General features: G+C 42.8%; 1 protein-coding gene across 9 annotated transcripts in view; it reads left to right on the forward strand.

Moving 5' to 3' along the window:
• LOC126982620 (cubilin-like) overlaps positions 1-26,812 on the forward strand; it is a 182,142-nt gene that overhangs the window by 132,628 nt on the left and 22,702 nt on the right. For 5 of the 9 annotated variants that reach the window (XM_050834815.1, XM_050834814.1, XM_050834823.1 and 2 more), the window contains exons 4-6: positions 4,412-4,486; positions 8,222-8,281; positions 15,167-15,344. In XM_050834815.1, the coding sequence (XP_050690772.1) occupies positions 4,412-4,486; positions 8,222-8,281; positions 15,167-15,344 (313 nt within the window). The remainder of the gene's footprint in view (positions 1-4,411; positions 4,487-8,221; positions 8,282-15,166; positions 15,345-26,812) is intronic. The other 4 variants (XM_050834816.1, XM_050834821.1, XM_050834817.1 and 1 more) reach the window with 3 other exon arrangements.

Genomic DNA, 26,812 nt, shown 5'->3' on the forward strand with positions numbered 1-26,812 from the left:
AGAAAGGACGAAGTGGATGAACGAGTGTGAGTCAGTGAGGAAAGCGAACAGGACAAGGTGTGAGTGGAATAGTAAAGGATGCTGCACGCGTGAAGCTCATAAAGTAGTGATGGATAGGAAAGGTGACATAAGGAAAATGACGTTAAAACTCACCTGCATTCCTCATCATCAGCTTTTGACAGTTAAGGCTGAAAACTTCGATCTCAAGTATTATTTTATTCATGGAGACAATTTTCAACAAGCTTTAGGTTACAGAGTTCATTTCCATCTGATTAGGGTACAAAGAGAATTTCCTTCAAGTGTTTGGGGGTAGACCGGGAAGTATTATCGGGTTCAGGGTATAGGGAAAAAATTGCAAGTTTTTGATACATTCGAAATTTGCAAGTTTAGGGTATAGTAAGAATTTTCAGCAAGTTTAAGGTATAGTGAGAAGTTTCAGTAAGCTTTTAGGGTAGACCGGAAATTTTCATCAAGTATATTGTTTTGGAAGAATGTTTTGTTGAGGGTATAAGAATTTTCATCAACACTTTAGGTTATAAAGAAAGATTTCTTTCACTTTTTAGGGTGTACGGAAATTTTTCAGCATATTTTCAGGGTAAACGAAACACTTTCAACATTTTTTTTTTTTTAAGGTAGAGAGTGAATTTTCAGCAAGTTTCTCCCCAACACTTCCGCCATCCGTGCCACGCTCATCTTTTTACTCTCTCTCGCCTCCCACCCCGCCTCTCCCTCTACACTCCCTCCACCCCTCTACCTTATCACTTCTTCCCCCCTTGCAACTCCACCCTCTCTCTTATCCTCCCCCCTTCACCCCTTGCCTTTTCGCACCGCCGCCAGTCCACTAAATCGCCCCTCCATCCACCCTCCCACCTTATTCTTTCTATCTCCTTGCAACCTCACCCTCCTCTTTCTTTTCCTCACCTCGCCACCTCTATGCCTTCGAGGAAAAGTGGTCTTAAACTCAAACCTCAATCCAATAATAATAATGATAATAATAATAATAATAATAATAATAATAATAATGATAATAATGTAGTGGTCTTCCCAAGATTAGTCCGTCATGTTCTTCTTCTCTTCTCCAAACATTGTGTAAGTTTCTGAGTGTCTCTGTTGGGGAGGGGGGAGGGGGAGGGATGTGTGTCCATATTTCTCATCTCTTGCCTGTGTTTCTTCTATGTCACTGTATATCTATCCGCCCGTCCGTCCGTGTATCTGTCTGTCTGTCTGTCTTGTCTGTTTGTCCGTCTCTCAGTCTGTACCTCTTGTGTTCCTTGTGTGTGTGTGTGTGTGACTCGACCTTCCTTTCCCTTCCCGTCTTTGCCCTCTCTCTCTTCTCCGCCTGTATATTTATCTGCCTGTCTACAACTTTACGTCTCTACTTCACATGTTTTGGGTTCACTTGTACCTTTTTACCTAAGTACGTGCCTTGTCCCTTACCTGTCCGTTTCAATCGTTTTATTTTTTCCGGGGAGAAACTCGTCTTTTCGCATTAGCAGAAATATGGTGAACAAGAACGCTCCGAATGTTAACCTGTCTCGTCTCTCCTCTTTTCTACGAACTCTGACCCCTGACCTCACCTCTGACCTATGACCTCCAATGGCTCGACGCTGACCTCATGACCTTCTCTTCCCTTCCGCTCTCCACCTGTGACCTGCGGATGACCTGAGGCGAGAAAGATGACCAGGTGATGACTTCTTTACTGCCCTTATGACTATCGAATTTGTTTTATTGCCAGAGCCTCATCCTCCTCCTCCACCTCCTCGTCCTCGTCCTCGTCTTCTTCTTCCTCGTCCTCTTCCTCTTCCTCGTGTTCCGCATATTCAGTCTCTTGACCTGCGTTGATCTTGTTCTTAGGCAAAAGTTGTGTTCTTTAGATTCTCGTTAGTGTTTTTGTCATTCATTACCACAACTCTCTATTTTCTTTTCGCCACACTTTGTCCAATACTCACCTGACATTGTTTGCCCTTTAGTCTCTACCACACACACACCTCTAAGACACAACAGCACACACACATACCAACACACTCCATTTTCGTCTCATCAGCCTCCACGCGCCATCTCTCCATCTCTTCAGGGGACCCAGCACGCAGACTTATCCCCCCGCTTTCACCAACACATACACCCTTCACGCCTTTCTTTAGCTGGTCCAGGAGTAATGTTTTGCCGTTCACACACCCACACGCACGCACTTTGAGTCTTCCTCCACGCACCACATCGTAAGGCAAGCACGCAGAGACGTTTGACCCTCTCTTCCCTTCTCATCACCATCGTTACACCTTCCTATCTTTCTCCTTAGCTTGTCGAGAAAGGCTTTGGTGGGGGTAATTATTATTATTTTTTTTTTTGTGTGTGTGTGTCTATTGTCTCGGTCAGTAATATACATGTACTCGCACACGCATACACACACACACACACACACACACACACACACACACACTACGTTGTACTAGTTTTATTTTCTTTCAATGTAGTAAAAATTGCTCTCTCTCTCTCTCTCTCTCTCTCTCTCTCTCTCTCTCTCTCTCTCTCTCTCTCTCTCTCTCTCTCTCTCTCTCTCTCTCTCTCTCTCTCTCTCTCTCTCTCTCTCTCTCTCTCTCTCTCTATCTATCTATCTATCTATCTATCTATCTATCTCTCTTATCAGAAATACAAGTTGGGTTTCTCGTCCAGTATTTTGTTTATTATAGAAGAAAAAGAAAAAAAGAGAAAAGAAAAGAGGGAAAGTTTAATTAAGACCGTCTTGAAAAACACATCAGAAAAAAAGGTTATTGTTTTTTTTTTACGTTTTTTGTTTTTTGTTTTTTCTGTAGGTGAAATTGGTGTTATATTTATCTTCCTTTTTATTTCAGTTTTGTTTCATCGAGTGTGCGCAAAAAGTGTTATTATTATCTTTGGAATATATTTATGGAAGGTTTTTGTGTTCCTTTCCGAGTCTGTGAGAGAGAGAGTGTTTGTAGAAAGTAAATTATACATCCTCCTCCTTATCCTCCTTATCTTTCTCCTCCTCCACCTCCACCTCCACCTCCTCCACCTCCTCCTCCTCCTCCTCCTCCTCCTCCTCCTCCTCCACCCGTTCCTGTTTCTCCTCCTCCTCCTCCTCCCCCTCCTCCTCCTCCTCCTCCTCCTCCTTCTCCTCTTCCATTTACTTTTCCGCCTTCCATTCCATAAACATCCTTTTTCTTTCTTGTACTTTTCTATTCCTCCTCCTCCTCCTCCTCCTCCTCCTCCTCCTCCTCCTTCTCCTCCTCCTCCTCCATTTCCTTCTTCCATTCCCACTACATTCCTGTTTTTATTCCTTGTACTTCTTTATTCCTCCTCCTCCTCCTCCTTCTCCTCCTCCTCCTCCTCTTTCTCCTCCTCCTCTTTCTCCTCCTCCTCCTCCTCCTCCTCCTCCTTCCATTCCCACTACATCCTTTTCTTTTCTTTGTACTTGATTATTCCTCCTCCTCCTCCTCCTCCTCCTCCTCCTCCTCCTCCTCCTCTTTCTCCTCCTCCTCCTCCTCCTCAGGTTTCCCGCAGATCCTCAAGGTCACCCGCCACCGAGAGCTGCCTTTGACCTCATGTTGTTGTCGTTGTTGTTGTTTTGTTGTTGTTGTTGTTGCTGCTCTTGTTGTTTCTGGCACCAGTCCAGTTCTGCACCTCACACGCCACCACTAACTAGGCTCTCTCCCCTCCCCCCCTCCCCCTCCCTTTCCTCTACCCTCCCCTTACCCTCCCCATTTCCCTCCCCTCCCATCATCCTCCCCATTCCCTTTTCCATCCTTTCCCTTCCCTTCCTTCCCTTCCCCTTTCTGTCCCTCTTTTTCTTCTACCGTTATCCTTTTTTTTTTTTTTTTTGTCATTTTTCACCCTCATTCACTTTATTTATTCATTGTTCCATTTCCGTCCCGTCCGTTTCCTTTTCCTTTTCCTTTTTTCCCTTCTCTTCTTCTTTATTGCACTTTGTTTTATTTATTTTTGGTTCTTTTGTGCGTTATTTTTTCTCTACACGTCTTTTATTTTTTTTATGCTTCGTTTATTTCTTTTCTTTCACTGTTTTCTTCTTATTTTCTTATCACAAATTGACTCAATGGCGCATATCTTTATTATCTATCTTTTTATTTATCTATCTATATATCCATCTATGTATCTATCACACACACACACACACACACACACACACACACACACACACACACACACACACACTCTAAAAACACATGCACGTAATCGAATCATTATCATCATCGTCATCATCATCATTCATAATCAAATTCATTATATTAACAACTTCTTCCTTCTGTCTTATCATCCTCATTATATCCTTTTTCCTCCTCCTTATGTCCTTTTTTTTTTTTCTTTTCACTCCTGCTCCTCCGTCCTCCTCCTCCTCCTCCTCCTCCTCCCCCACCCCCCCACCCCCCGTCATCAGATCGGCTTGTGTCTAGCGTCGGCGGGAGGCGAGACGAGGCAGAGGGCGCAGACAGCTTCCCCACCAAGGAGCCAAGTACGTCTCCCCGCTCCCCCTCCCCTTCCCCCCTCCACCCTCCCTCCATCGCCCATCCCTTCTTCCCTCTCTTATTTCCCCTTCCTTTCCTCTCTCATTTCCTTCTACCCAGCTTTGCCTCACCCTTTCCTTTATCCTTTTCCTTTCCTTTCCACTAGTATTTTCTCTCTCCTCCCCCTCTCGGCCCCTCCCTCCCTATCTTCCTCCCTTCATCGTGCTTTTCCTTACCTCTCTAACTTTTTCGTGTTTCCACCCTCCCTTTATCCTTCTTCTCCCCTTCCTCTCCTGTATTTAGTAACCCTATTTCTTTTCTCGCTCCCATTCGTCTCTCCCTCTCTTCTTTTCTCCCTCCCTTCCTCCCTTTTTCCCTCCCTCTCTCCTTCCCTCCCTTCCTCCCTTCCCGTCGCCCTTCCTTTCCTCCACCTCACTCCCTTCCTTTCCTCCTAACCTCCTTAAATCAACAAAACGAATTTAAACAAAAATATGAAATTAAGGCATTTTTTAACTTTTCATTACTATTACTATTGTTATTATTATTATTATTATTATTATTATTATTATTATTATTATTATTATTATTGTTAGTATTACTGTTATTATTATTACTATTAATTGTCTGTGTCCTTTAACTAGTGTGAATATGTTTAATATTTTTCCCTCATTTAGGTGTTTAGTTGTACTTAAAACATAAAACATTGGCGCTTATCAATGTGTCGGTGGATATTATAAATGTTTTGACGTACCATTGTTTTTTCGTTGATTCTAACATATTATTATTATCTTCTTAAAACATTTTTGGACTAATTGCTGCATCCCATTCTCCCCTCCGCCGCGTGCCATCACCGCATCTCGTTTCCTTTCATCACTATCGTATAAGCCTCCACAGTGTCGATTTTCTCCTCCCTTCCTTTATCATAATTCATATTTTTCCTGCATCCTCGTTAGCTACATCTATTTTTGTCCTCTCCACTTTCCCGTCCTCTTCTCTTTCCTCTCCTGTCCACTCTTCTTCTTCCCACTTCTCTCCTCTCCTCTCCTCTTCCACCTCTTCTCTTCGTTTCTTTTTATAAGGAGCTGTTTATGCTCAAGCCGCTTTCCTTTCATGTGCTTTTTATCTCCACCATTGTCTCCTTGCTGACGTCACTGGAGAGAGAGAGAGAGAGAGAGAGAGAGAGAGAGAGCACTGAATATATTTGCCTTTGTTCGTTTTATCTGTCTGTTTGCTGATTCTCTCTCTCTCTCTCTCTCTCTCTCTCTCTCTCTCTCTCTCTCTCTCTCTCTCTCTCTCTCTCTCTCTCTCTCTCTCGCTCTCGCTCTTAATCATGTACAAATATCTCATGCTAATAACTTCTCCTTTCTTATATATGTTTCTTATTTCATTTCCACTAAAATCACTAGTCTCGCATGTCACGTTTCTCTTTGCCATTTACTGTTATTCATCTCTGACGCAGACTTCACGCTTGTTTCTTATGTATATACTTCTTTAATTGTCTCTTTCAATATTATTCCCATTCGTATTTGCATTATGCTTTCCTCTTCCTCTTTCCTTTTTACTGTCTTCCAAACCCGAGAAATTTTACAACTTGAGATGACAGTTTATTTGTCTGTTGTATTTTTTATCCATTCCCTTATGAGCCTCGGAAGGGGTGGGAGGTAAAGGGTTAGAGGGGTGAGAGTGCTAGTGATCTGGGGGTGCGTGAGGGGGCTGCAGAGGAGGTGCAAGGAGGAGGGAAAAATAGGAGGGAGGGGGGGTTGTAGATGTCCCCATTATCTCATTTCTAAACATCTGAAATATAAACTTAAACGCCGTGTGTGTGTGCGTGTGTGTGTGTGTGTGTGTGTGTGTGTGTGTGTGTGTGTGTGTGTGTGTGTGTGTGTGTGTGTGTGTGTGTATCTGGTTTCCCTGTTCCGTAAGACTAATAATCGCCTTTTCCATGTTGTGTAGTGATAAAAATATACTTGTCAGTAAAACATGCATCTCTTGCCCGTCTGCCTGTCTTTGTTTGACTGTTTGTCTGTTTGTTTGTATTTTGATGAGATTCTTAAGACCCAACGAAGAGACGAGAAGTCCTCCCTCGTACCCTTATCTTAACCCCCCCACTGTTTGCACTATACACGCCCCCCCCCCCCCCACTTAATGCAGGCCCCCGCGCAGCCCCCTATCGCCTGTGGTGTAAAATATAAATTTTAAAAATATCACTTTTCCTGCATTACACATTTTTTAGCTCCATTGTCACGCCCCTTCAGCTTTGACTCCCGAGGGCTATGCGGAAGAAGCTTTTTCCACACCCAAAATTTTCAATTTTTTGCTTTTCTTTCTCACTTTTTTTTTCCTTTTTATCTCTTGCTTTGATCAGTTTCCATGGGAATGTCCGGTGAGTTAGCATCACTATCATTATGAATCACTATCATTATGATAAAAATAAATATATTAACAATATTTATAATATTAATAGTAATTATAATAATAATAATTATTATTATTATAATTATTATTATTATTATTATTATTATTATTATTATTATTATTATTATTATTATTATTATTATTATTATTATTATTATTGGTGTATGAATGAATAATTATTATAGTTATAATTATTATTATTGTTATATTTATTGTTATAATTGTTATTATTATTATTATTATTATTATTATTATTATTATTATTATTATTATTATTATTAGCAGTAGTAGTAGTAGTAGTAGTAGTAGTGGTTATTTTACTATTTATTGATCTAATCATTATTATTATTATTATTTTTATTGTTATTATTATTATTATTATTATTATTATTATTATTATTATTATTATTATTATTATTATTATTATTATTATTACCATTATCATTATTATTATTATTATTATTATTATTATTATTATTATTATTATTATTATTATTATTATTATTATTATTATTATTATTATCGTTATTATTCTTGTTATTCTTATTAATATTGTTATTATTATTATTATTATTATTATTATTATTATTATTATTATTATTATTATTATTATTATTATTTGGGTTAACATTAACTCACAGTTTCATTTTAGTTTTTTTTTTATTATTGTTAAGTGTGCCCTGTTTTCCCTTTCTACTTTTGTGTGTGTCTGTCTGTCACATACCGTCTCGCCATGTGTCTATCGCCATGCCTCTCAGTCTGTCTGCGGCTCTTGCTTCCTCCGTCTTCATCTGTTTTCTCTCTGTCTCTCTCTCGTCATCAGTGACTTCTCGACATTTCTGTTGCTTCGTCATCTGCTCCTCATTCTCCGTCGCAGCTGTCATATTATTGCCATTGTTTTCTATCGTTTCTTTCATTATTTACAAGAATTTATATTCCTTTGTTAATATTTTTTTTTATTTCCCCGAATGTGATTCCCCTCCAGCCCTTTTTTTTAACAGCAGCAGCATTGTTGCCAATACTATTATCTTTCTGATGGTTAATGGTCAAAACGTATATTATTTTATGTATGTTCCACCTCTCAGCATTGACTGATTGATACATTTCCACTTATCCTAGCATTTTTTCCTCTATTTATTTATTTTTCATAATAATCCATCTGCCTGTATATGAACAATGCACAAATATTATGTATTAAACACATGGAAAGTTCACTGGTTTATTTTTATCGTTGTTGTCGCGTGGTGTCCTTGCCGCCACGCCCCTTAGTAAGTTGTTTTTTTCTCTCCCTCGCTCCCTCCTTCACCCTGCCTCTGTTCCTCGACCAGTCGTGGCCGAGTCTCGTCTGCCGCCTTCATTACCCTTCGGTGCCTCATTCATTGTCATAGGTACTACCAGGTCCAAAGCCGCTAGTGCTGGTGTTGCTGCTGCTGCCCCCCCTCCCCCCTCTGCTCCCGCTCTTGCTACTGCTGCTGCTGCTATTGTTGTTTCTGCTGCTACTGCTGTTCATGTTGTTGCTATCGCTTCTACTCTAAATATTGTTATTGCTTTTATTTTTCCTACTACTACTACTACTACTACTACTACTGCTGCTGCTACTACTACTACTACTACTTCTACTACTTCTGATAATAATAATGATAATAATAATAATAATAATAATAATAATAATAATAATAATAATAATAATAATAATAATAATAATAATAATAATAAAAATAATAATAACAATAATGCTAATAATAATAATAATAATAATAATAATAATAATAATAATAATAATAATAATAATAATAATAATAATAATAATAATAATGAAACTAAAATTTACCACCGCCAGTACAAATCTCAGCAGTAATTTGAATACTGTTGCAACTGACAACCTCCACCATTAGGAATGATCCCAACAGAAGAAAAGCATATATTTTAATTAACTATATACATAGATTTATATTTGTTTCTTCCTTCACTTACTTCTTACTACTACTCCTGCTTCCACTACTGCGATCTCGAAAACGAGTGCAAATATTGATACTCTTACTCCTACCACTACACTTCCTAATACTACTACTGCTACTACTACTACTGCTATCCATCCCTTCTATGCTCTGCCTTGCATCAGAATGTATCGCTTCCAACTTAAGCAACTTCTCGCATGCCCGCCCTCAAACACCCACTACCGGCACCGCAAGGCCTCTGGGAACACCTGCCTCGTGCGTGTAGGTGTGTAGGTAAGCGGTGGGAAGTAGCGCTTGTGTGTACCTCGCTCGCACCTTCATGGGCGGCACCTGCGGTTTTTACTGGTACAGGAATGTCGGAAAAGTACCACCACTGTGAATTGTGTCGGTGTTTGTGGCTCGTGGTGTGGTTTTCATAGTGGGTGTTTGTTGGTGTCTATGTGGAGGCTTTGTGTTTTTTTTTTTTTTATGCGCGTGTGTTCCTTAAAAGCATCGTCGTGAATGGATTGGTGTCTTCCGGAAAGAGGATAGTAATGAGTGTTCGTGTGTGTGTGTGTGTGTATGGGGGGCAGCAGTATATATTGCTGTAGACGGCCAATACATGTTAGTCCTTCGTTTACACTATAATTTAGTTATTCACATGTTTTATTTCTTGATCTCTTCACATTTATTTTGAATGTCTTAAAAACATGCCAATATCGTTCTTTTCTTTTCCAAGCTCCGGTTTGTGTCTAGGATCCGTATATTCTATTGTCTTCAGTTGCCCTTTACAGCTACAAGTGGCCGAGCTGAATGTGAATGAAAGGGAGAGAGTTGTCCTCGAAATTCCGTTTTATCTTGATGTTATCATAGTAACTCGGTGACATGTTTTGGTCCCCTGTAGAAAATATTCAAATGGGTTAGTGTATGTTTGAGGGGAGATGGCAACGAAAGCAATAATAGTGGTGGTGGTGGTGGTGGTGGTAGTAGTAGTAGTAGTAGTAGTGGTGGTGGTAGTAGTAGTAGCAATAATAGTAGTAGCAGTAACAGGAGCTGGTGTGTTGTGTGTTATGGAGGTAGTACTGGAGCCAGCGGTGTGCCTTGTTAAGTAAAACTTACCTGGTTTAGAAACACATAAAAAAAACATATACACACACTAAAACACACACACACACACACACACACACACACACACACACACACACACACACACACACACACACACACACAGTAACTTAAATATGGGTTTCTCTTTCCTAAGACTTTTCCCTCTCCCGCAGTCTTCGTTTCCTTTTCACCGACGTGTCTTTTGCGTATGGCTTCTGCTCCAAGTGCCCTCACAAGCAGCTTTTACACTCTCCTTCATTATCGAATTTCTGCCTGGAACATCTCTCCTATTAATTACATACAGAGTTAAATATCTAAATGAAGCACTATGGATGTGTCAGTGTCGTGTGAATGAGAGTGTGATTGGAATGTGTGAGTTTAAATGGATTCTTAGCGCCTTGAGTGGTTCTTTCTCTCAGTAAAATGAAAGTTATCTCAATATATTTTAACGATATGTATGTTGTATGATTATTTTACACAAACTATTCGGTTATATTTAAAATTTGCGTTGTGTGATTTTTTTTTAACATTTATGCGACTTATTTGTCTTCTCGTTGTGATGTTTTAGTTTTAATACGTTTAACTGACCTGGTTTTATTTCGTACGTCTCCAAGAGTCATCTAATATATTTTTTTCCAGATATATAAATGGTTTTCCTTATCCTGCCCTCAGTATGCCTAGAGAGCTTCATCATTTTTTCCTACCCTTCCTCCTTCTTCCTTCCTTCCTCCTTCCTTCCTTCACGTTCCTTGTTTTGGTGCTTTACCCTTCTTCTTCTTTCCCCACCAAACATTTTTTCCTCCCTCCCCTCATCCTTCCTCATAATCTACGTTCCCTTCTTCTCTCCCCTCCAAACATTTTTTTTGCTCCCTTCTCTCCGCCTTCCTCATAATCTACATTCCTTGTTTTGGGTGCTCTTCCCTTCCTCTTCCCTTCCCTCCCAACATTTTTTCCTCCCTTCCTTCTCCTTTGTTGGCAGCCTCCCAGCCTCGCCCTTGTTAATAGTCTCGGAGATAAAATAGCCCTTTCTTTCCTCCTCCCTCCCTCCGTGGTCCCTCCCCTCCCCGCCTCCACACCCTGATTACCCCCTCACGCCGGCCTCTCTCCTAATTAAACGAGGTGTATGTGAAGCTTTCTAAATGACCCAAAATAATTATAATAACCAAAACTAATTAATCCCTGCGCACTAACTGAACCAACACGAAAAAAAACCCTCCCCCCTTACTAAACAAAAGCTACTCCTCCGCGGCGGCTAATAAGCATATTTAACCTAATTGCTAATTTTCTTTAACATTACAGATAATTTCATTAACATACAACAACAACATCCACCGGCCCGCAGTAACCGGGTTGTGTGCGGGGTAATGGAGAGGATTCTTAACGTGGCTGACACACTTATTAATAACACCAGACTCTCTCCATCAAGGCCTTCAGATTAAGCCGGTTACTCGCTCACCTCCTAACCCCCGCGTAGGCCCGGCCGAGGCTCCCCCCGCCGTTCTCGCCCTCCCCTTCTTCTCCTGCTCTCCCCCGCCCGCCTGGCCCACCACCTTAATTGTTTAATCACTACTACAGGTGTTTTGGAACGCGGATAGTTCTCCTGCCCTCATATGATTTGTTTTTCCTGAATCTGTGCTATTATTATTTATATCTATTATTATTATTGTTATTATTATTATTGTTATTATTATTATTATTATTATTATTATTATTATTATTATTATTATTATTATTATTATTATTATTATTATTATTATTATTATTCAAGTTGCTGTGTGACTTAGGTGAGCTTTGTTAGTTTAATTTTAATTATAGTGAATTAATCAGGCTAGTTTCATATTTTTTTAGGCGTAGTCAAGTTCATTTTGTGTATTATTTATTTGTATATATATATGTAGGTCGGTTATCATTTATTATTATTTTTAAAACGTAAGTGTGTGTGTGTGTGTGTGTGTGTGTGTGTGTGTGTGTGTGTGTGTGTGTGTGTGTGTGTGTGTGTGTGTGTGTGATGCATGCGTGCGTGTATGTGTACTCCATCACACTTATCACAATCAAAATCACCATCACCACTACCACCACCACCAATATTTCCGACCACAATTTCCTTCGCAAACGCTTTCAGACTAAGTACACAATACATTAATTAAACAGTGTTGTGGAGTTATGATATTAGTCGTAGTGGTGGTGATGGTGGTGATGATGGTGGTGATGGTGGTGGTGATGGTGGGGGTGATGGTAATTTATGGTTGTCACGGTGTCAATTGGGGCGAGAGTAATGGAAGCTGTGGTGGTGATTATGGTAGTGGTGGTGATAATTATAGTGGTGGTAGTGGTGGTGATAACTATAGTGGTGATGGTGGTGGTGGTGAGTCATTTCATCGTGTCATTAGCGAGAATGGAAAAATAATTGAACGGATACACTGAGCGTGGTGTGTTGGTGATATCATGAATCAACCGTCGAGACATTCACTGGCGCAGACACACATTCTCTCTCTCTCTCTCTCTCTCTCTCTCTCTCTCTCTCTCTCTCTCTCTCTCTCTCTCTCTCTCTCTCTCTCTCTCTCTCTCTCTCTCTCTCTCTCTCTCTCTCGCTCTCGCGCTCTCGTTTCACCCTCTGCCAAAAATATAGTAACCTAAATATTGAACCAAATTTCCACTTGTGCGTTGATATAAATTCCTGCTTATAATAATGCCCTGCCGCCCTCTCTCTTTCCCTCACGCACACACACACACACACACACACACACACACACACACACCAAAGTCAATGTTTTACTACTTTTAATGATTATGTTTTTCGTGCTCTCTTCCCTTTTTTTCTTCATGGCCTTCCTCTCGCCCTCCTCCTCCTCGCCGTTATTATTCCCCTGCACTTCGACCTTTGCCCTTCACAAAAAAGAAAAAGCTCTCCTATTATAAGAAATTTTCCTATCCTTTTAGAAGCATTTTCCCTCCCAGCCCTGCGTCCTACTTTCCAGTAGCTTTTGAGAGAGAGAGAGAGAGACTGACTCCAGAGGGTCAATACGAGGCCGGTAAGAGCAGACCTTGCTCTCTCTCTCTCTCTCTCTCTCTCTCTCTCTCTCTCTCTCTCTCTCATTTTTTTTTTTTAATTTTAGGTTTCCTCACTCCCCATTATGGAGAGTGTTTTCAAATGTTCAGTTTCCTATTTGTTACCTTCTTTACTTTGCACTTCAACGGCACGATTTATTTCCTTACAATTTTCCAACATGCTCAAGATATTTCCGTTTTCTTTGATATTATTGTCAACCAGTTCTCTCTCTTTCTTTATGTTTGTTTCTTTGTCCACCTTCCTGATTTTAGTTTCTTTAATCTCCTCTTTTGTGGTGAAAGCTTTTGTTCTTACCTTCCTCTCCCCTTTTCCTTTTTTTCGTATCTTTTTTCTTAATTCTTGGTGCCTCTCTCCCTCCCCTTCCTCTTCACTGTCCCTCTGTCTTCCGCTCTCAACACTTGAAAATAAACAACTAACCTCATTATGGGGCCAAAAAAACGCTGGACCTTCGACTTTAAAGCAAGACGCAAGTCCACATTCTCTTTTTCCCTTCCCCACACCTCCTCTTCCTCCTCCACTCTCCCCTTCGTCCTCTTTGTCACCACACACACGACCTCTTTTCCTTCTCCAGTTTACTTTATCCCTCAATACCAGCCGTGCATGTTGATAAGGATGACAAGACCGATTCCGTAACCTCCAGCTGTCCTTCAATCCTGTAAAGACTCAACCGCTGCACTCTTATCCCTCTCAATGGACATGAGCTTCCACCACCACCACCACCACCGTCGCCGCCGCCGCCTCCTTCCCCTCCGTGAGAGTAGGAAGGGAAGGAGTGCTGGTGGTGGTGGTGGTGGTGGTGGCGGAGCGGGAGTGGGTGTGGCCGGTCGGAATACAGCATGGAGGGAGTTGTGGGTCTGCGTGGTGCTGTGGTGTGGCTGTGGCTGGCTCGCTGGCTGGTGGCGCTGCTGGTGATGGTGGCGGCTGTTTATGCTGCCACTGCTGTTACTCCTGCTGCTGCCCCTGCTGTTGCTGTTACTGCTGCTGCTGCTGTTGCTTTCAGTGGGTCGGCTGAGACTCGAGTGTCGCTGATGCATGGTGGTGACCCGATCTCCCGCGTTATACTCTCCCTCGCTCACTCACTCTATCCCTCCTGATTCTACGTATGGCCCATTATCTTAGTTTTATACTCTCCCTGGCTATTCATTCTCCCTCCTGATGTTGGTTCTATTATCGCTGCTGTTTCTGCTGCTGCTGTTACTGTGTCTGCTGCTGCTGTTGCTTCCGTGTCATGTCAAAGGCTCTTTCATGTTTAACCAGCGAGTATGTCTGCCTCTCGTCATCCTCCTCCTCCTCCTTTACCGTATCATCCTCCTCCTACGTTTTTTCCTCTATTCCTGTTCCTGTTCCTAACCCTCATCTGCATCCCCTGCCCCGCCCTGCTCTCTCCTCCCCCACCGCTCATCCTCTCCCTCCTCCATGAACAGTGTGGAATATTGAGGCCGAGGAGACGCTAGACTTCCGCGCGTCCACACCCAAAGGAACCGGAGACAAGCAATTGGCAGACTCTTTAAAATTTTGTCTCCGGACTGTGATTTCATTTGGCCTTTATGAATCGAGTTGGTTTATAAATTTAGAATGGAATTGGAGACCTCTGTAAATACCACGACCACTTACATTCACCCCCCTCCACACACACACACACACACACACACACGCACACGAACGACGCGGGTGATCAGTATTCCACTCTACGTCATCATCGTCTTGTCCGTCACCACAGCTCTGCATGTGTGTGCGTGTGTGTGTACTTACGCAGGTGTGTGCTATGCGGGTGTGAGGTGCCTAGATGTCCTGTATGTGCGTGTGTGTGTACTCGTCAAGAAAGCAAACACACACACACACACACACACACACACACACACACACACACACACACACACACACACACACACACACACACACGTTCTCTGAGTAACTGTGGATAAGGTGAGCAGGCTCGTGCGACAGACCCTCGGAACAGCTCCTTCAACACACCCAATCACACACGGATGGCTCTCTACTCACCCACCTGACTGACGTGAGGAGGTGTGGATGCGTATGTACGTGTGTGTGTCTACATCTCACCTGTCTGTCGCACGCCTCGCCTCACCAAGCACAGCAAACGCACCAAGACGCCCCAGCTAACCTTACCTTCCTTTCCTCCCCCGATCCCTTTCTAGAATGCGACCGGAAGATAGTGAGCAGCGAGAACGGGCTGGGCGAGGGCAAGTTCGAGGCGCCGGAGCTGGAGAACCCTGATGGACACGGCCGCCAATGTCTCTACACCTTTGTGGCGGGTCCCGGGGAGCGAGTGCAGATCCGCTTCACACGCTTCAGCCTCCGAGGGACACCGCCAGAGTAAGTGTTCATAGTGATGGACGTGATGTTGGGGAGGGTTAGTGGGGGTGATGTTCATGTTGGTTGGTGTAGTGGTGGTAGTGGGGTGTTAGTGTTTTAGATGTTGCTCTTGTTAGTGGTGGTGGTGGTGGTTGCTGGTGATGATAGTGGTGATGCTGGTGGAGGTGGTGGGGGGGATAGTGGTGGTGGGTGGTGTTATGGTTTCTTTTTCTTTAACTTTCTCTCTTTGCTTTCCTTTCCTTATCTTCCTTTATCACACTGTGGCAATCTCTCAAGTGTTTATCTTGGTATGCTTTTTTTAATTCATCTGTTTTCCATCCTTTCGTCTTATTTCTCTTCTTTTTGCTTATTATTTATCCTCCACCTCTTCTTCCTCCTCTTCATTTCCTTCTCCTTTTCATCTCCTCCTTTTCACCATCATCTTCCATATACTTTTGCCGTTTATTAATATGAATGAATTTCTTGATGGTGTTTTTTCCTACTTCTTTCCATTGATTGATGCCACATAGACGTGCAGCTGCCATGCTTGCTAGTGTTTTATGTGTGTAAAATTAACTCTAATCATCCAATTATGTGTGTGTATTTGTTTATGTGTACGTGTGTGTGTGTGAGTGTATGTGTGTGTGTGTGTGTGTGTGTGTGTGTGTGTGTGTGTGTGTGTGTGTGTGTGTGTGTGTGTGTGTGTATTTCTACTTGTTTGGCTGTGTGTGTGTCTGTATAGCTGTCTGTATGGAAAATTAAATGCAGGAAGGAGAGTGGGTTGAAGTGTTAGGAAAAGCTAAATAAATAAAGCCCGTAAAAGTAGACCCTTTAATGAAAAGTGTTTGTTTCCTTAGTGTTTCCTGCTTAATGTCAACCTGCTCATCTTCCCCTCTGCCTACTTATTTGCTTCATTACCTACGTACCTGCCTGCCTGCTCACCTGTCTGCTCGCCAAACTAGATATTCATCATACTGTTCGTCTCCATTTTAAATTGGCTATGTACCTGCTGCCTCCTTAAATATCTACCTGACTGTTTACTTATTTGTCTCCTTTTCCTCTTTTGTCAAACGCGAATGAAGTCTTGAAACAGAAATCCGTTTTACGTTTTGCTAATATCTTGTTTTCTTCCTTAACATTCCTATTTAATTCAATCAAGATAGTATAGCTTTCCCCAAAGATATGTTTTTTATTTAGTAGTCCTGTACCCAAACACAAACATACAAGCCCACATACGCTCTCACGCGCACGCACGCACACACACACACACACACACACACACACACACACACACACACACACACACACACACACACACACACACACACACACACACACAGAGGCTGCTTTAGTAAACACACTAAAGAGGACTCGTGTGTTTTCTGAGAAAAACTAGTTGTTGAGAGAGAGAGAGAGAGAGAGAGAGAGAGAGAGAGAGAGAGAGAGAGAGAGAGAGAGGGCTCTAAATGACGTCAGAGCAGGTAGAAGTCCCCTCCCCCACTCTCTCTCTCTCTCTCTCTCTCTCTCTCTCTCTCTCTGTACCAGCGATAAGGGAAATCGCCCGCGGCACAGAGAGGACGAGACTCTTAAGAATGAAGACTCAGAGGAGTGATTCTTAGGAGCCATACTAACCCTACACACACACACACACACACACACACACACACACACACACACACACGCACACGCACTTCCTCTCTTTTTTCTTTCCCCTCTCGCTTCCTTCCTCTCATTACCAAGCTTTCTTTTACATTTTCCTTCTGCCCTACTCTTTCTTTGTCTATCTGTATGTCTATCTACCTATTTATCTATCTGCCTATCTGTCTGTTTGCCTATCTCTTTCAGTTCCTTGTTTCTTTTTTTATCTCCCCTTTCGTTTCTTTGCGTCTCATCCATATTTCGGTCTGTCTCCTTTTCCTCCTTTCTTTGTCTTTTTTCCGACCTAGTTTATTTTCTCGCTCCCCTTTCTTTGTCCCTTACATCTTTCTAATATTTTACTTACCTGCTTTCTTTTCTCCTTTTCCACATTTTTTTCACGCAGTTGTCGCTTTCTTTTCTACTTTTCCGTCCTTCTCTTTCTCCTACTTTCAATTTTATAACAAGACTCCTTTTCTCTGTTCCATTCCTTTCTTTGTCTTCTCTGCATCTATCTATCTATCTATCTATCTGTCCACCTATATATATACCTATCAATCTATCCATATTTATCTCTATTTCTCTATCCTTCATCTTTTGCCTCTCTTCCTACTCTCTCTCAGCACATTTAGTCTCCCATAGCTAACCAGAAGTACAGCAAGTTATAAATAGCTTACACGATTCCCATAAGCCCAGTCACCCACACAACGTCAGAGGGGGAACACGCGCACAGCCGGTTGATGCAGTGTGTGTATCATGTGCCACCCGTGTGGGTTTCCGTTGACGCTGCGAGAATCGATGCAGAGAGAGAGAGAGAGAGAGAGAGAGAGAGAGAGAGAGAGAGAGACTGCCCTCATAAAACTGAGAGGAAGGTGAATAAAAGAGAAAACTTCAATTCTGGCATGACACGAGCGAAGAGTTTTTTTGTTGCTGAGTATAATGTGTATATATTTTTTTCTGTATATTTCTTTATTTATAGATTGTGTGTGGGTGCGCTTATGAATGAATGAATATATGTATGTATGTATGTATTTGTGTGTGCAACGTAAATGCGGTGTGATTAAGTGTATGTATATATATTTTTTTTAGGAGTAGGAAAAAGTTTAACGCGACAAGTAAGAAAGCAAACAGTCACAGACAGACACAAAGGGAGATGAATAAGACACACACGTACAGACAGACAGACAGATATAAACAAACACACACACACACACACACACACACACACACACACACACACACACACACACACACACACACACACCTATTTCTCGCTCCTTAGTTAGCCTTTCCCACCACTCTCCCTTCCCTTCCCTTCAGGCTGCAATAGGGGCCTCCTTGCCAACATATCGCTGAGGGACATCTTGGCCTTCACACACTTGCATAGAACCACACTTTGTAACCTTACGGCGCGCCCTTAGTGGACAGAAAGAGGACATAGCAGCAATACAGAAGAAGAGGTTATTTTTTTCTCACTCCTACACACACACACACACACACACACACACACACACACACACACACACACACACACACACACACACACACACACATGCATTCAGGATCAGGATAAATAATGTAGATCCTAATGGGGAGGGAGGGATAAATAGGCTCTGTATCCATGTGTATAAATAGCAATAGCCGTTCTTCGACTCTTAGCAACAGAATGAAGGGCTGTCAGTAGTGGGGGAAGAGGAGGAGGAGGAGGAGGAGGAGGAAATAGAGCTGGAATATCATAGGGAGTTGGTAAGAGTGGTGAATCTAGTGGTGGTGGTGGTGATGGTGGTGGTTAGTGATGGTGTTAGTGAATATAATAGTAGTGAGGATTAATCTGTCTCCTGTCTCTGTACCTACTGACATCTGCTTAATTGAGTGACTTATGTAGATTACTGAGAGACTGTGTGTGTGTGTGTGTGTGTGTGTGTGTGTGTGTGTGTGTGTGTGAGTGTGTTCCAGCAGTGACCGTTCCTCCTCTTACCTCTTCATCATAGCGGATCAACACTCGGATTAACCCCGGCGTGAGTAGCCCTTCCTTGATCCACTTCTCCTTAACTAAAAGTGCATTCATAACACCGTATTAGCCGCTCGCCAGCATCATAAACCACTTCCAATAATAAACGTTCTAAAGCTCAACTGTTAACCACATTCTTCTATCTCTCTCTCTCTTGACTTAAACCTTTCCTTACTCTCTTTCTATCTGTCTCTGTCTCGCCTTCTCTCTCTCTCTCTCTCTCTCTCTCTCTCTTCGCCGCCCTCTCCACCAGTTTTAGTTTAGTCTGCCCTCATATAGTGGTGTCGGGTCACGTTCTCCCCGCCTCCTCAGATCGGATCCTGCCAAGCGTCCCTTTTAGAGCATAGTGTCCACCTTCCACCTCGTGTCATGCCAAGCCTTTGTAGACAGCTCCGCCAATCACCTTTGATCCTGAGTTCACATATTTTCATCACACAATGGCTTTCCAAATCATTATAATGTGTTGATTTGGAAAGTTTTAGAGAAAAAATAGAGTTGTTACGGAAAGCTAACGCAAAGGGTAGGTAATGGGACTAAATTGCATGATTATTATGGTTATTATCACTCAAAATATTTATAGCAACTGCATCTTATCATCCTTTAGTCTCTCTATTTATCTATGGGTCATCGTGTTGTGGCGTCATGATACAGAGAAGGGACCAGGTAGCATCACGCGGGTTGGCTACTGGGTCAAAACGTGTCTATTTGGTCATGACGTCAGGAAGAAGGACATGGGGTATGATTATGAAAGCGCCTTCCTGTACGTGCCCCATACGACTCTCTGGCGCCTCTGCAATTTTTATGTTTACGTTTTCTTTCTCGTCCCTTCGATATTCAATGACGTCATTCATCAGCGTGGGTTTGAGATACTGCAGCTACCTGGTTTTCCTCTCTGTATCGTGAGCCTCGAGATCTGAGGTGGCCGGGGGAGCTGTACGCATAGGCCTTGGCATCGTTTAGCTGTAGTGGCTCCCTCGCGTGCTGGTCGTGTGCTGCCCTCTACCGGTGTTCCCCAGCACACACAGCTTTCTTATTCTCTCCCTAGCTCTTTATATTATCACTCCACCTTTCTAGCTGATCTTTAATTCTTGTTTTCTGCTACTCTTTATTTTATTCATGCTGCTTCATTTTCCTCTTTATCTATTAGTTTGATTGTCTAACTTTTTATTCTCTCATTTTAATTTCTCTTTCTGATTTTCTACCTTTTTTCCTTCTCTCTTCTATCTCTCCTCCATTTCTTTCTTTTAGTATTTATCGTTTTGTCTCTTCTCAGTTGATTTCCCTTTTTCTTCACTCTTCTCTCTTGGTCTGATTTTCTACCTCTTTCCTTTTCTCCTTTCTTCCATGTCCATCGCCTTTTCGTCTTTCGTTTCTTCCTCTTTTAGTTTTTTCTTCCCTACTTGTCAATTTTTTATCGCTTTCTCCTCTCCTTCATTCCTCTTTTTCAGCACTTTTCCTTTCTTTCAATTTTTCTCTCCTTTCCTTAACTTCCCTCTTTCTTATTCTGATTTTCTACCTTTCTTTCCTCCATTTCTGTCGCCATTTCGTCTTTCCTCTCTTCCTCTTCTAGTCTGATTGGTCTGTCGCCTCAAATCTTGCGTCTTACTAGAGTTCAAGATCTGGTCTAACTTAATATATCTTAACCTGCCTCCTCTTGAGCATTGTGAGTCCCATAGATGTAGGTTTGCTGAGTCACTGCTTAGCTCGCCCTCCCCGCCCCCCACCTGCCCCCCACCCACCCAGCATCACCTATCTTATCTTAAAATTTATTATAATTGACTATTTTACTATTTATAAGTAAACCATGTGCCAGCTGTTTGTTTTAAGTAATGACTATTTCTTATTTTCTATGGTAATGAGCTGAGACGTATATTTGAACTTGTTTGTGTGTGTTTGTGTGTTTTCAGGGGTTGTTTTTTTTGGGTACACTGAACGAGGCAGTGAGAGATAAGGGCGAGAGAGCAAGACCGAAACAAGAGAACGAGAGAGAGGAGAGGGAGAGAAGAAAGAAAGTAGGAAAAGGAAGAGGGAAAGAGCGAAAAGAACGAGGGAACGAAATAAGGAATGGGAGGAGAGGCGAGAACATAGGAAAAGGAAGAGGGGTAGAGCGCGAAAGGAACAAGAGAACAAAATAAGGAAGAGGAGGATAATTACTACCAACATCCTGACCCTACATTAAAGAAAACGGGAGTTGTTATGATCGGACTCTCTTTTAGTATACACGGTAGATAGGGAGGTCTTTTCTATTTCTATGTGTGGGTTTGTATTTCTTTCTTTGTGTCTTGAAGCTACTGACAGATGCATATATAAGTAAAGTCATATATGTTTCCACTATAATAATTGACGGGGGCTTTTTTTTTTTTTTTTTTTTTTTTGTGTGTGTGTGTGTGTGTGCCTCGTCATCGCCGCCACCATCATCACCGTCACTGTTGCTGGTGGATATGGTGGTGGTGGTGGTGGTGGTGCTGGTGGTAGGTTTGTTTGGCTGTCGATGAAGAGAGCTCGTTACTCCCCTCACTCCCCTTTCCCCTATCCGTTCACCTCCCCCCCCCCCCTCCCCACACACACACAACACACACAAGTTCACGAGCTCAACGAAGAGATGGATAAATACGGATAAAAAGAGAGGACAATACGAGAATGAGTCAAATCCTGTGAGTTACAAGTAAGATAACACACACACACACACACACACACACACACACACACACACACACACACACACACACACACAGTATAGGTTGACCTTATATATTTCGTCACTCTTGTTCTTTTTGTACCTAATTTCAGTTTCCCCGACTAATATTTTTTTTTCCCTGGTGTGTACTAAATGAAATAACGCGTACAAACTGGCGGGTGGCGGTGGCGGAAAACTTTCACAGGCGACACCCCATTTTAGAGAGGTCGGTCCCCCGTTCGTGTCTCCTCAACCATGGACGCAGCACGCACGGCCGCTGTCCTCACTCACACAATACTGCTCTCACCGTCCACATACTTTCATAGAATTTAGTTCGCAAACTTCATCACACACGCCCGGTAACTATATTTCCTCCCTCCCAAAAATGTCGGGGCTCGCAAGTTTGGCGGCGAGGTCGGTGGAGGGCGGACGGGTGGACAGGAGAGAGAGGGAGAGGGAGAGGTGAGGCGAGAACGAGAAACGAAGAGGAGGGAAAGTGAGGGAAAAGAGCGAGAGAGTGGGACCAAAACAGGGGAATGAGAAGGGGGAAAAGGGAGAGAAGAGAGAGAGAGAGACGGAGAGAGAGAGAGAGAGAGAGAGAGAGAGAGAGAGAGAGAGAGAGAGAGAGAGAGAGAGAGAGAGAGAGACGAGAGAGAGACGAGAACTTAGGAAAAGGAAGAGGGAAAATGATCCATGAGAAGGAGAAGACAAGAACAGGAAAAAAAAAGGAAAAAACAGACAGAGGAAGAGAGAGCGGAAAAGAGGAGTGACGGGGTGAAACATAAAAGGGAAAAATGGAGAGGAAAGAGAGAGGGAAGGAAGAGAACATACGAAAACAGAGGAGGAAAGGAAGCGGGGTAAAGGAGGGAAAAGGAAACACAGAGGGGAAAAGAGGAGTAACGGGAGGAACGCATAAGGGAAGTAGAGAGAGAAAAGCGAAAGAGAAAGGCGAAAACATAGTAAAAGGAAGGAGAAGGAGTGACAAGAACGAAGTGAGGCAAGAACGGGAAACGAGGAGCGGGAAAATGAGAGCAAAGAGAGCGAGAGAGGAACGAGAAGAGGAAAAGGGAGAGAAGAGAGAGAAAAGAAAGGTGAGAGCACAGGAAAAAGAAAGGGAAGGGGGTGTAAGGAAAGAGAACGAGAGGACGAGAACAAAATAAGGAGGAAAAGAGAACGGAAAAGAGGAGTGACGGGGAAAACGTAAAATGAGAGATATGGAGAGGGAAGAGCGAGAGAAAGGAGAGAACATTGGAAAAGGGAGAGGAAATAAAGAGAGAAGAAAACAAGGAAACTAGAACAGGGAGAGAGGAAAGGGAAAATTATAGAGAACGGAAAGAGGGGTAACGGAGGAAACAGGGAAGGGAAAAAGAGAGAAAAGAGAGCATGAAAGGCGAGAACATTGGAAAAAGGAGGGGAAAAGGAAGCAAAGAGAACAAGAGGGCGATAATAGGGAAAAGGAAACGAAATGAGAGAGGAAGAGAGCGAAAAAGATGGATATCGGAAGAAACGTAGAAGGAGAAAAAAGAGATATAAGAGAGCGAGAGAAAAGAAAGAACATTGTAAAAGGGAGTGAGAAAGGGAAGGGAAGAGAACGAGGAAACGAAAGCAAGGAGGGGAATATGAATAAGAGAGAAAGGAAAAGAGAGCGGAAAAGCGGGAAGAGAGAGGGAAAAGGGAAAACAGAAGAAACGAAGCAGTGGGATCATAGGAGAGAAGGCGAGGGATGGAAAAAGAGCATAAAACACAACCATTACCAGAGACCCACAAGACTGACGCCCCATGTAACCTAAAACCCACTTCGATAACACCCCGTCAAACCCTTGCCGCCGAAGCACACACATTTGACAAGGCTTTCGCAGGAGTTTGGGGCATTTCCAGGGGTAGTTTTATGACCCTGGTGGTATTTTGACTCTTCTTCTTTACCGTGAACCTAAAAGAACACTCATTGGAACCCGACTGATCTCCTTCTCGTTGATATGAGGAGCGGGTGCGTCTGACAATACCTATCTGGGAGGACTGGAGCTCGTGTTTCCCTCCGCTTCTTGTAGTTCGCGGGTGGGAGTCGACGGGGCGGTGACTTCGCTGAAAGACAACACCTTTGACAAACTTGTTCTCGTGGCGTTGCAAGGAAAGGGGGCAAGGGGGGGGGGGGGGGGGTTGTTTTCCGGTCTAACATATATATATTTTTTTTTTCATTCTTTCTTTAGCAATAAATCTTGGTTCAAAGGTCACGAAGTTTAATTTAGGCCATAGCAGTTGTCTTTGTTTTATCCTCCTTTTCTTCTTTCTTTTCTTTTTCTTCTCATTTTTCCCCTTCTTCTTCTTCTTTTCCTTATTATTATCATCTGTTTTATTCAGTTTTATTCTCCTCCACCTCCTCCTCCTCCTCTCCTCCATTTTTACTAATAAACATACTCATTTGCATTGTTCAGCACTTCTCTAGATGTGTGTGTCTGTGTGCGTGTGTGTGTGATCCTGTGTGTGTGTGTGTGTGTGTGTGTGTGTAGTAGTAGTAGTAGTAGTAGTAGTAGTAGTCTTTTATTCCACTTTTACAATAGGACTGCAGACGCATAATTCCGCTGCCCTCATCTCATAATTCTCTACCGCTTCCTGCATCTCTTCCTCCTCCCCCTGCTTTTTCTCTCCCTCCTCCTCCTCCTCCTCCTCCTCATCATCATCATCATCATCATCCTTTTATGTGTCTTGTTTCCTCTTTCTCTTTCTTTTCTTTCCTCAACATCTGTATTTTCTTACCATTTATCTCATTTCTCCTATCTCTTAACTTTATCTTTTTCGACATCTTCGTCTTTTTGCCCTGGTGTACTTTCCTCCTCCTCATCCTTTTTTACTTCTCTTTTTTTTTTCTTCCGCTACTTCCATCCTTTTGTTTCCCTCGTTCTCTCCTCCTTCCTCTCTCTTCTTCCTCCTCCTCATCATTATCCTCTTTCTTCTTCATTTTCTTCTTCCTCCTCTTTATCCTCCATATCTTTGCCCCATTTTCTTCCAGTTTTTCCACTTCATCAATTTCCTCTTTCACCTTTTCTTCCTACTCCTCCATACTTACCCATTCCCTCCTTTTTCCACCTTTCTTTGCCTTCCTTTTCTCTTTCTATACCCGTTTCCACCATCCTTCCCCTTTCTCCTCCATCCCCTTCCCTCCTCTTCCTCGTCCTCCTCCTCCCTCAGCACTTGGTAAGATTCGGTCGTCGCCTCTCTAAAGGTTTTCCGCTGAGGCGAGGCCGCGGCGTTTGAGTGAGGCCGACCAGGCGGAAGGCGGCTCGGGAGACGTGGCTGAAGTGTTGTGAGCCAAGTAGCGGACAGGGAAGGAAAGGGACGAATGGGAGTGGGAGGAGGGTGGAGAGGGGAGGACTCTGGGCTATTTTCTTTTTTTTACTCTCTCTCTCTCTCTCTCTCTCTCTCTCTCTCTCTCTCTCTCTCTCTCTCTCTCTCTCTCTCTCTCTCTCTCTCTCTCTCTCTCTCTCTCTCTCTCTCTCTCTCTCTCTCTCTCTCTCTCAGTATTGTGTGGGAGGGACAGTGATATAGAGGTAAAGAAAGTGGAGGAGGAGGAGGAGGAAAAGGACAAGAAGAGGGAACGGAGTAAGAAGAAAGAAAAAAAAGAAAGAAAGAAAGAAAATTAGGATAAAAAGAGGAAAAAGACGAAATGCTGATGATGATGATGATGATGATGATGGTGAAGAAAAGTAAGAAGAAAAACGGGATTAAATAGGAAAGAAAAACGATAGAAGTGTAATAGTGTGGAAGACGGGTTGTTGTTGTTGTTGTTGTTGTGTAGTGGTGGTGGTGGTGGTGAAATCGATGCTGTAGTTATGGCTGTAAAATAACGTATAGGAAAAGAAGAGAGAGAGAGAGAGAGAGAGAGAGAGAGACCCCGGAAGTGAGGTGTGTTTTTCCATTCCTTCAAAATTTTATTCGTAACATTTTTTTTCTTAATCTTTTTTACCTGAGAGAGAGAGAGAGAGAGAGAGAGAGAGAGAGAGAGAGAGAGAGAGAACCGGAAGTGAGGTTTGTCTGCTTAATAATTTGTTTCCAGACTTTCTTTTACAATATTTTTTCTAACCTTGAGCTTAGATTAATTGACTACGTGTTTGAGGTTTATCACCGTTCCCTCTTTCTTTGTTTCCTTGTTCTTCATCCCTTCTTCCTATCTTCCATTCTTTTTCCCCCTTCTTTCCTCATCTCCTCTCTCTTTCTCTTCCTCAAATTTCCCTCCTTTTTTCCTTTTCATCCTCCATCTTCCTCCCTTTCACTTTCCCTCCTTCCTTTCTTTCTTCTTCAACCCTTAGTCCTTTCTACCATATCTCTCTCTCCTTTCCTCTCCCTTCTTCATATATCTTCCTCTTCCTTCAATCCTCCCTCCTTCCCTCAACTCGTTTCCTTCTCCTTTTCCCTCTCCCTCCCTTTCTCCCTCTCTCCTTTCTTTTCTCATCCCCCCATTTCTTTCCCCTCTGCCTTATCTCTTTTCCCAATCCTCCCTCAATTTTTCTCTCTTTTTCCCTCTCACACCCTCCTCCTCCCCCTTCTCCTTCCTTTCCTTTTCCTCCTATTTCTTCCTTTTCTATTCCTTCCTCCTACTTCGCTTTCTCTTCCCTCTTTTCTCTCCTTTCCTTTCCACTCTCTTCCTCTCAGTTTTTCTCTTCCATTAACCCCTTTTTCCCCTCCCCTCCTCTCTCTCCTCTGCCTCCTGCCCCCCTTCTTCTCTCTCTTCCCCTTCCTTCCTCCTCTTCGTCCCTCCAGCCAGCCAGCCGCAGGTCCACCCGAGCGAGCAGAGAACCAACCCGTCATCGCTTTGCTTCGTCCTGTCCATTAAATTGTGAGGCGCTGGTTGTTCTTGTGGTCTTCGCGGCGGCGGCGGGAGCAAGGGTCATATTCTTAAACGTCTCGACGCCTCGGTTCGCTTGTTTGAAAAGCCTCTCGTGGATATTGCTAGGTTTTTATGGGCTGTTTTGTGATCCTAGTGATAGTTTTACTCGACTCTTTGCATCCTGAGCGGGAAAATAACTCATCAAAACCCGGTTACTCTTCACTGTGGCCTTGGGAAATCGTCGTAATGGGAGCTTGATACGATTAATGATATGAAGCTAAGGCCCCCAAGCACACATATTTGATAACACTTTCATATAGGAGTTTTAGGCATTTCCAGGGGGT

Source organism: Eriocheir sinensis, chromosome 51 (assembly GCF_024679095.1).
Source record: "Eriocheir sinensis breed Jianghai 21 chromosome 51, ASM2467909v1, whole genome shotgun sequence".
Lineage (NCBI taxonomy): Eukaryota > Metazoa > Arthropoda > Malacostraca > Decapoda > Varunidae > Eriocheir > Eriocheir sinensis.